The sequence below is a fragment of the Echinops telfairi genome, unplaced genomic scaffold, assembly GCF_000313985.2.
Source record: "Echinops telfairi isolate 266 unplaced genomic scaffold, ASM31398v2 ScPeMD7_7469;HRSCAF=8507_0, whole genome shotgun sequence".
Classification (NCBI taxonomy): Eukaryota; Metazoa; Chordata; class Mammalia; order Afrosoricida; family Tenrecidae; genus Echinops; species Echinops telfairi.
This window is the reverse complement of record NW_022111372.1, coordinates 69,168,511-69,179,799: the sequence shown is the minus strand read 5'-3', so window position 1 is coordinate 69,179,799 and position 11,289 is coordinate 69,168,511. Positions and strand designations below refer to the sequence as shown.

At 36.6% G+C, this 11,289-nt stretch overlaps 1 protein-coding gene across 1 annotated transcript in view; it reads right to left on the bottom strand.

The window, feature by feature from the left end:
• Positions 1-11,289, bottom strand: part of GABRB2 (gamma-aminobutyric acid type A receptor subunit beta2) — a 282,556-nt gene that overhangs the window by 138,139 nt on the left and 133,128 nt on the right. The window contains exon 6 of the mRNA XM_004697119.2: positions 1,486-1,568. Within this exon, the coding sequence (XP_004697176.1) occupies positions 1,486-1,568 (83 nt within the window). The remainder of the gene's footprint in view (positions 1-1,485; positions 1,569-11,289) is intronic.

The following is an 11,289-nucleotide window of genomic DNA, read 5'->3' as shown; positions in this document are numbered from 1 at the left end:
GATGAATCTTCAGATATAGGGGACTTTATTTTTATAATAATAAAAATTAGTGTTAATACAGTAATAATTATTATTAGTTGCTTAAGTTGCTGTTTATTAGATATCAATAATATACCAAGCAATCAATTTTCATTTATAAATGGAACATATAACTTGCTAAAAAAGTATAATGAAATGTGTTCCTAATGAAAATGGGATTTGAAATTCATATAGTTATAAAAGTAGCTACATCTTTGAATTTTTCTAGCAGTCTTAAATTATATTGTGGAACATCAAGTTTGAAAAGCACTTTTTATCAGAACTCTCTTCCTCCTTCAAAGCAATGGCATTAAAAACAAAACAAAATCAAAATATCTGTGCCATAGCTAAGAGAATGAAAAATTATTCCAAATATATTTATATGAAAATAATAATCAAAACCCTATTGTCCAATATGACTCCATAGTTCTATAAGGTACGTTAAATAATTCCATAATGATATTTAGCACTACTTCTCTAACAAATGCATATAACTTTAATTTTCTCTAAGTACTATACGTGAAAATTGCAAACAATACACCAAAGTGTCATAAATGCTGTATTTCTGCTCAAATAAGTGGCACAGATCCACTTGCCACCGCTAGATAGAGTTCTACACATAGGCCGAGTGTGTCTTCATGGCAGCCGGTCAAGTTCCTCACTATCAGAATGCTGGATAGAAGATCATCAGCTGCCAGTTGTTTGGTGTGTTGAAGTATAAAAAATATTCCAAGATATGGACAAAGAGTTACAACAATTCAATTCCACTTCAAACTGTCTCCCTGTGTGACCTCTAATGACCATTTTAGCCTTCCAAACAAGGCAGGTGACTGTATTATGATCATACCATAAGCCAGACCTAGAAAAGCAGCAATACTGTTAAACACTTCAGCACAGCAAACTGGAAAACAAAGAAGATTCGCATGCACACATTGTTTACCACCTGGCCTTACACAATGTATCTTAATAAACTATTAGATACAATAAAAATGTTCCCGTGAAATGAATAAACAACACAAAACACATTACACCAATTTACAATTTAGAAATGGCTTAACTAATGTAGAAGGCCTACTTTATAATTACATAGAAATAAAGTTTACTGGATGCAAAGGCAACCAGACATCTTGTGACTTCCTGCCACCTCCATCTCTCTGGATAAGTCTGTCGCAGATAAGTGTACAAATTACATAAAAGTAAATGCCTGGAGTAGACCCTGAGTTTCCTTCCAGGTTCTTATTACCTTCCTTTTACTAATAGAAGATTTCCCCACTAAAAGATCTTTCCCACAGATAAAGAAATGGACTTCAAGGCTGACAACATCATTCAAGAAAGATACTTTGTGCACGTCTAGCCACCAGATTCATGTGCTAACAGAACAGTTGTAGGACCTATGATCTGAACATAAACCAGAGTAGGATGACATTGATCATATATTAGCCAGACGCTTCAAATGACTTAACTTACAGCTTTCAATTTCCAGGGTGCAGTTTTGTTCATCCAAGGGGTACCGCCTTAGGTCCATCATGCAGGCAGCTGTAGTTGTAATCCTAGGAGACAAATAGCAATGTTATTTATAATTAGTAAATCTATGCTGCAGTTGGAAGAATTAAATCCAAGTATTAAAGAGAACAAACCTGGGGATCTAGAAGTTTCTAATTCAGTGTAAGCTCTAATAAAAACAAGATGTAACTGTGTATTCCACCACTTGCCTGTCTGTCTGTCTGTCATACTATGGTAGCTTAAGAGTTGCTATATTACTGTAAACTATGCCACTAATGTTTTATATAACAGCAGGGTCACTCATAGTAGACAGGTCAGTGAAACTTCAAAAGTAGGACAGACTATAGGAAATGGCCTGTGGCAATCTATAACTAAAAATAAAATTGACTTTATGAATTGGAGCAATATATTACCTGATATAGTGAAAAAATAAGCCACTTGGGTGAGAAGATACTCAAAATATGGGAGGGAAAGAGCTGTCTACTCCAAAAGTTCATCTTAATGGCACAGATATGGCAAAGTTAGTGAGATCAAAATGTACAATATATGCAGTATAGATATAGGAAAACTGGAAATCATCAAAATTAAACTTTTTGTACTTTAGAGTACATGAAGATAGATAATCGAGGAATCAGTGAACTGAAATGAATTGGTGTTGGCTATTGCGAAGTAGACAATTACATGGTCTAATCTGATGAGGCATAACAAATTGAAGAGGAATAACAACATCACGGTCCTCTTCCGCAAGCACATTTTAAGACCAATCCTCAAGTACAGTGCAGTCAGAGATAGAAAAATAGTTACATGCATACAAGGAAGAGGAGTCAATATGACTATTGTTTATATTTAGGCACTAGCCAGTAATGTCAGGGATGAATAAACTGAAATAGTTTACCATCTCCTGCAGTCTGAAATTGATCAAACATTCGATCAAAACATATTTCTGGTACTGGATGCAAATGTTGGAAAGAAAGAGGTAGGATCACAAGTTGGATAATATGGCTTTCTTTACAGAAATAACGCTTGAGATCAGAAATAATACTGATATAATTTGGAGAGACAAACGACTTATGCATTGCAAATATAATTTTTCAGCAACATAAATGATGCCTATGTACTTAGGCCTTGCTGGTGGGGGATATACAAAAATCAAATCAACTATGGTGGAGAACCTCAATATAGTCAGTCAGCCCTAGCTAGGGACTGACTGTGGGATACACCATTAATTGTTCATATGTGCCTTCAAGGTAAAGCTGAAGAAATTAAAATTAATCCATGAAAGTGAAATACCTTGAGTATATCCCACATGAGTTTAGAAACTATCTCAAGAGTAAATTCGACAAATTGAACAACAATGGCTGAAGACCCGATGTTATGTAATTACATCAAGAAAATGACACACGAGAAAAGACAAAAGACCATTAAAAAGATAGAATTGAAAGCAAAGACTAAAATGTGTATTAGTACAAACTCTTAAACTTGCCCTTAAGATTGCTAAAGCAAAGAGGAGAAATGATAAAGAACTGATTTCAAAAGTTAAGAATTTTCCCCAAAAGTTAAAGAGATGATTTCAAAAGACAGTGAAAAGACAAAGTAAGTCTTAGAATGAAATGCGCAGACATGAAATTAGAAAATTTAAATGGAAGAATATGTTCAACATTTCTCCAGTGGAAAGAAATGAAGAAAACTGCCAAACTTCAAATTGCAATACTGAAGTTTGTGGCAAAATATTGAAAAGTATAGGAAGCATTAAAACAAATGGAATGGATAAACATTCACTGAACCAAAAAGATTGAGTCTCCACCGTTTTAGGAGTTCAAGAACTAATGATATTTTAAAAAGAAGGATCCTGACTGAAAGTAGAGAATATGTGTTTGTGCTGTAGGGTTCAGCGTGCGCATCATAATAAATTATGTATAACATTGTAAAATGCGGGAAATTCCAGAATGCCCAAGTGTGTTCACATGGAACCTGTACCAAGTTCAAGAGATAGTTCTTCAAGCAGAGCAAGTAGATAATGCATGGTTTTTAATCAATAAAGGTATCCATTAGGAATATACAATTTCACCATACTTATCCACAGTGTATGGTTAATAAATCTCTGAAAACTTGGAAAATATGAGAGAAATTGGGGAAGCAGAATTGAAGGAAAACTCATTAACAATCTGCAATACGCAGATAGGAAACATTATTTTCTGAAGCATTTACTAATGAAGAACAATGATTATATTATTCAATATGAATTACTTCTCAATATGAAAAAAAAACATAAGTGGTCAAGTAAAGAACATCATGATAATTAGAGAAAATAATTGACATCGTCAACAGTTTCATTTTATTTGATTAACACTCAACACACATGAAAATAACAGCCAAAGAAATCAAATAGCCTATTTCATTGGGCAAATCTGTTGCAGAATACCTACATCAAGTATTAAAAAGCAAAGATGTCGTATTGAGAGCTAAGTTGTCCTTACTCAAGTATTTTCAATAGTTCATATGAATAAAAATATGCAAAAAACTAGTAACATTCAATTATGGTATTAGCAAAGACTTCAATATACTAAAGCCTGCCAGAAGTATGAACAAAACTCTCTTATAAGACACATAGCTAGCCTGTTTCAGAAGGGGGTAGTCATGAGAGAAGCATATGATTCGTTGTGAAGAAGAGTCAATAAAAGACAGGAAGAGTGTCAAGGAGATGGACTCACCTAGTAGTTAGACACTGGTCTCAAACACGATACTTGTGGGGGTGGTGCAGGACAGTGCAGTATTCCCATCTATTGCACACAGGTCTCTACGAGTTGATCAACTCAACAGGACACAAGAACAACTTTCCTTTATGAGCTTCATGCTGATTTGTAACATTTGGAAATTAGAATAAATCAACAATTTACAAGTACAGTTTATCATGTATATCAACAGCACCTGAGAATGCTTGTTGAATAGGCAGTTCCCATGCAACTCTAGATTGTTCAGGGCTGTTCAAAGGTTTTTTCTGTTGTTCATAGATCCCTGTGAGTTGGAATCCTCTCAATGGTACCTAACAACAACACTGCACCCCAACGATGTCTTAGAGGTAGGAGGATGTTCTTAGGGATGCTTATTTTAAAATCACCTCAAGTGATTGAGAATCACTAACATAAAGTTTTCTTCCTCTAATATTTGCATTCTCCTCCCTCTCAAAATCATAATATATCATCTTGCATCAATCTTAGCTTTGATGCATTTTTAAAATTTTTAGTATTCTACCCTGGTGTGTAGTGGTTATGTGCTGAGCTGAGATCCAGATCCGCATGGTTGGCAGTTCAAAATCATCAGCAATTCAGTGGGAGATAGACTGGGCTTTCTACTCCCATAAGCAAATCCTCAGAAGCCACCGGGATCACTATGAGTGAGCACTGGCCCCACGGCAGTGAGCTACACATAGTATAGTACATGTGTGTCCTTGCGTGGAATCGGTCAGAGCTCTAATGCAACATACAGCCTTTCTGCTGTATCTAATTAATTCTGTGTAAGTAATTCGAAATTCTCATGACTGGTTTCTGGCACTCTCCTACAGATTGGCAGGTTTTATTTGTTATCTTTACTATTTTATCAAGAAAGAAATTATCCCCATTAGATTGCCCTTTACTTCTCTGTCAATGGAGATTAATCAAATATTTAATAAGTAATATATATGAGGGGGTATTCCCCCCCAAAATGTAAGAAAGCTCCACTGGGCATTGTAAAGTATTTTTGGTAAAGGAAAGAAAGAAAATGGGCAAAGGCAGAAAATAGTTTTAAAGATTTATTTCAGAGCTCCTAGGCGAGGTTCATGGGTCCCTAGTTGGTGGCCTGTGAAGTCACACTGTCCGTGTGAGAGGTGAAGAGTTTTATAGCCCAGGTCTTGGGGAGGGAGTAGCTGGGGCATTTTCCATTGCTATTTGGCTGTCTGCAAAGCTGGGACTAAGCAACAATGTTCAATGTTATCTGCAATGGTTAGCCTACTGCATCTGGGTTTGGAAGATAACCAAAGAGGAGGGGGAGGCTTGATTTTTTGCAATGTTGTCCTTGGAGTGTTTTTCACTTGCCCAAGGTGTTTTTCCACTTGCTTTCCCCCACCAACCCCCATTTCTGCCTAACAGGCAGAGCTTGGAGAGTACACATTTTCCTGCTGGTAGGGAACCCAGCAACTTGCTCTGAGTTAGTGCAGTCAGTGGTGTTGCCTGGGAAGGTTCTCTCTCGTCACAGTGAATTTTTCATGAAAGTAGTTTCACTCAAACCTCTTTTATTTTGGTGATGGACAACTTAAGATAACAGCAAGCAGCTGTGAAATTTTGTTTCCTGCTTGGGAAAAATGCCACCCACAGAAACTGTTGTGACGTTGAACATAGCTTACAAGGACAGTACTATGGGAAAAAGTCAAGTGTACAAGTGGTTTTCTCATTTCAAAAAAGGTGAAATGTCAGTTGATGACAAACCTTGCTCTGGACGTCCATCAACTTCCTGAATGGGGTGAAGATGTCAACTCCGTAGAGCATTTGGAGATTGTTCTACCAGGTCAGACTGTTAAGCTTTCTATTTTAGAGGTTCTGAGAATATGGTGTAACAGTGTACAACAAAAATGGCTTGATCTGTGGCAGATGGGGTCTAGTTTTGCCACCATGACAAGGTACCTGGTCACACAGCCATTTCAGTTTTGGACAAAAACACCACGTCTCTCTTGCCCCATGCACCTTACTCACATGACCTCACTCTGTATGACTTCTTTTTGTTTCCACAAATGAAGAGGGACATGAAAGGACAGTGAGTGAAGATGTGAAGAAAAAAACAAGGGAGGTTCTGTAAGCCATCCAAACAGATGAGTTTGAAAAATGTTACCATGAATGGAATCATAGATTTGGCAAATGCATTAAGTATAATGGAGAGTAATTTGAATATGATAAGGTTGTTTTGTTAAAAAAAAATTAAATAAATAGCTTTAGAAAAAAAGATTTCATTTTTTTTCTGGGTATGCCCTTGTATATCACATGAAGTTATAAGCAGGAAAGCAGTGCTTTGGGTAGATATACATGCATACTTAATTTGAAGGATTACAGTATTGAAATATTTCTTTAAATTTTTTATTTATTTTTTTAAAGTTTTAAGGTTCCTTAGAAGTAGTTAGTTTTGAAATTTAACACTAAATAATTCCAATCAACTTAGTTACAAAGACAGTACCAGAATTATTTTCAAATTGATTGTTTCTGCTTTAGATGGGAATTATCAAGCACTATTATCTTAAAAAATGAAAATTAGCATTCCTCTTTGACTCTGTATTCAGGATGAACAAAATGAGAATTCTTTCAGTCCTCACCTTCCCACTGATGATATTCCAGACACGTAAATGCAACCTGAATTGCCAAGAAGATAAGGAGATTTATCTTATGTAGACTCTCTTTCCAAAGAAGGTAAAATTAGGTACAGGATGTCTGTTCCAAGCATATCTGCTATTTTATAAAGAACCTAAAATAATCCCTATCTTAGAAATTAGAAGAAACAAATTTCATTCTATAGAAGGGACACAAAGCACATGAAATGTACAAGTATGCACATGTGATCAATGAGGAGAAAGACATGAACAGAAGGTCTGACTTTGTAACTGAGGTGAAGTTTTCCATCACAACTAAAGGTTGTGTTTACTTCTGTTAACACATATCAAAAGAAACCCTTATCTGTGCACCAGTGCTCTGAACAAGACAGGGAAATTAACCAATGCCATTGCAGGGGGAACAAAGGTCCCTTCCTGTTTGTAAAATAAGGTGGAGCTAACCATTTTCCTCTCATCAGTAGCACTCTTATTTTCATGAGCTTTTTACTATTTTTTTAATGCTTTAATACACTTCATAAAAACGTTAAAATTCTATATGTTTTCTAGTTAGTATTTACAAAGCATTTGTAAGTATCTCCTATTGAACTAAAACAAAAGATTTGAAATCAAAATAATTCATTTGGAATTCTGAACTGTAAAACCAAGACAGATGACATTGGTTAGCTTTCTGACCAGTTTGCCCTGAGAAGATTAAAAACATAAAGCAATTTACGGTATTGCTTATAAAATTAACTACCAGTTTGATATAGGTAAACACTACCAGTAAACAAAGTAGGCCTGGTGGTGCTATGAATTAGGTGTTGGGTTCAAATTCACCAGCCCACTCCTCTGGAGAAATATGAGGCTGCCTATTCACATAAAGATTAGGTGTTATGAATTAGGCATTGAGTTCTAATCCACCATCCCACTCCTCTGGAGAAATATGAGACTGCCTACTCCCATAAAGATTTATAGTCTTGACATCCTACACAGAGTTGCCATGAGTTGAAATCCACTCTAAGGTGGCAGTGGCTTTGAGTTTTAGTAATGAGTGGATATAATGATAATTCATTTTGCCAAAAGTTATTTACTAATTAGTGTATGTATTTTTATACATTAAGAAATGTAAACTACCCACACATTTATATTATAATCAAGGAAGATATGTAACATATGGGTGAAAGAGTATCCTAATACACAGATAAGCAAAAGAATTACCTATGTGTACATGGAACACTATTTTATGGATTAAAGGACCAAGTAGAGAGGTAGGCATATCCAATCTGCATCTTTCTCGGGTACTATCAAGGAGCACATCTATTTTTGTCATGTTTACATCTTAAGCATTTGTGCCAGTTCCTTTGACAAATGTCAAAAACTCAAGATAAAAATAAAAATAATTGATAAATCAAGAAATATTCTCACCATAAGTATTCTAAATTTGAGTATGTGAAGCAGTCCCCTATATTAAGTGACTGATTTACCATAGGTAAACAATATCTCAAGTTAATTCAAAAGTCAAAATAATTTTTACAGAAGAAACTCCCCTGAATGAACCTTACTCAGAAAATCCCAGAGATAAGCACCTAAGTATATTGTTCTTTGGGACTTTTTAAATTGTAACAGAGTTCACTTTTTAACTTCAATACAACAAGCATACTTAGGGAGCTTTCCTTTCTTCCAATCCTGATGAGCACCCTTAATGAATCTCAAAGTGCTCAACACCACTGCTAGAATTCTTTAAAATGTGTCTATTAAGCAATTATTCAGTTATGCTAATTACGTTCTAAGACCATTGTGAAAAATATGGAGACAGCTCTACTCTCAATGAAAGGAAAAAGTCAATGATGCCTCCAGGTGCACCCTATTTACATATGCAAATCATCTGTATTTAAAAGTGTAAATGTGTGATCTCTGGAGCTGAATACCTTTGGACAATGAAGATTACCTTTGGGATATATCCATTTTCTGGCTGAGAGAAGAGATCGTGGGATAAACTCATTCCTAGACATCAGCCACCACCATCCCACACGGACTTAGGACATATCATATGGTCCTAGCATGAGAGCACTGAATACATAACAGAGCCCCTGGCAGTCACTGTATGTTAGGCTATAAAATCAACAATATGATAATTGTTGATTATTCTACAATAATCAATATAATAATCAAGGTAGAAAGATTAGGGATATAGGGGGCATCCACTGAATGCCTACCCTAAACAAAAATTGGCTGGCCATGCCACAATACAAGGGGTTGCAGGGAGATGAGGCACACATTAGAAACCTATGGGAAAATCCAGGTCTGGGCATGCACAGACTCAGGTCACCAAGGCGCAGGTGAAGGTCAACCTGAACACACACTGGGCTCTGGCGACATTATGTATCTGGTGCACCTGAAGTCAGCCACTAAGGTGGACCAACACCCTCAACCAGGACCCCCAAGCCTGCCCAGGTGGGATAGGAGGGGATAAATAGCACAGGCCGAGGGCAGGTTTGTCTCTTTCACGTGCTCTCTTGCAGGTTGGGGAGAGGATCTCTCTTTGTGCATGGCACTCTCTTTTTCGGTTCAGGGACTCCTCTTTCGGTTCTGTGAAATCCTCTAAATGGCCATTTTCCATGTGGTTTTTCAAACTGCCTGAAGTGACCATTTCGGTTGTAAATTTTCCCACAGCCCCAGCCATGCGGCCTTGCACACTTTCCAAGGATAGCGTGTATTATCTCAGACTATTACCCGAAGCTTCCCTTTCATAAAAGTTACTTGGACTTACAAAAGTGCTTCTGCCACATGAATTATTCCAGCATTGAGAAGCACGAACCGAGGTAAGCCATCCCAGAAACCTCACAATAAGAGCTAAGCCAGTATTTTGTACAGATTGTGCCAGGATTTTAATTGTACCATTACCTAAGATTTAATGATGCTGCAATAACAATCCAGGTTTGGAGGCAATCAAGAATATTACGAACTAATGGATGCTTTTGATTCTCAGCCAATACGAAATAATTCAGAATCATAATCAACTTGACAACCCTTAGAACAGCCAACAGATTTTTCAAGAGGAGCTTCATCAGCTTTAATGTGTGCTAAATATGTGCTTACACGTGTGAAACATTTTTAGACTTCTAGAGATTATAGGAAAAGTTAATTGAACTTTTCATTTTGTTGGATTTGTTTATATAGATAATAATCCAATTATTCCACAGGGAAAAACTGCTTTTGCAATCTTCTCTGACTGGTTAGGAAGGATGCTGTATTTTTCCACCCTCATTTCACAAGTTCGGGTGATTTGAAGTAATTTCCCCAGGACCCAGTTCACTTTAAACTTGTGATATATTACAATAGTGTACATATAGTTTCCCCCCTGTTAGATTACTGCATTTTTAAGCTCTACTGCCTTTCCCTGCAGCCTTCAGCATTTGGCCATCTCAGATTGGATGCAAAAACAAGAGAAGACCAGGTACTTCTCAGCACAAATTGAACCCAAGAGGAAAGAACATCTGACTAGAACACTGAAACCTAAGGACCTGTCTACCTGCCACATGTGCACCATCCCATAATAAGTGATGATACCCCAGCAAAAATCCTTTGCCATAGTCCTGATTTTGAGTATCTGTTGTGTATATACCCAATTGCCACAACTCCACCCATCTGAACTTCATTCCCAGAATCCTCCACATCCTTTCATGAATAAATAGGAGTCCTGGTACCATAGCGAGATGCGTGTTGAGCTGCTAACCACAAGGTGTGTAGTTTGAAACTAACAGTTGTGCCTTGGGGGAAAGATGAGTCTGCCTACTTCCAGAAAGATTTACAGTCTCTGAAACCCTATGGGGAAGTCCTGTTCTGTCCTCTAGCCTCACTATGAGTCAAGATCCACTGGATAATTATGAGTGTGTTTTGAGTTTTCATGAATAAACACAATGTCCTAAACATCTAAGCTCCTTTAGTAACCTCTGCTTGCCCTTGTTCTGCCGTTGGGCCTTCCATGTCTCCTCTTCTAAGATGTCCCCCTATCTTTTAAACCTTGTTCATGTTTCCCCTTGCAAGGTACCTCTCTCTCCAATAAATTAATTTGCTTGCGCAGTAAGTTTGGCTTCTGCTTTGTCATTCTTCTGACCAAGGAAAGAACCTTCAATTGGAAGCTTTCTCTGATAAGCTCAGTTCTTTTTTTTTCTTTTTCTTTTTTTTACTTTCATTTTATTTATTTAAAAACATTAAACATTTTTATAAATAATTTTTCTTATGACTTAGGTGGGGTTTACATTTCAGACCATCAACTTTGCATTAAACAGTTCAAACCACTTACCAACACTGCATGTTCCATGCTATGCTATTCTATCATCTACTTTTTTTTTTCTTTTTTAACATTTTATTAGGGGCTCATACAACTGTTATCCCAATCCATACACACATCAATTGTGTAAAGCGCATTTGTA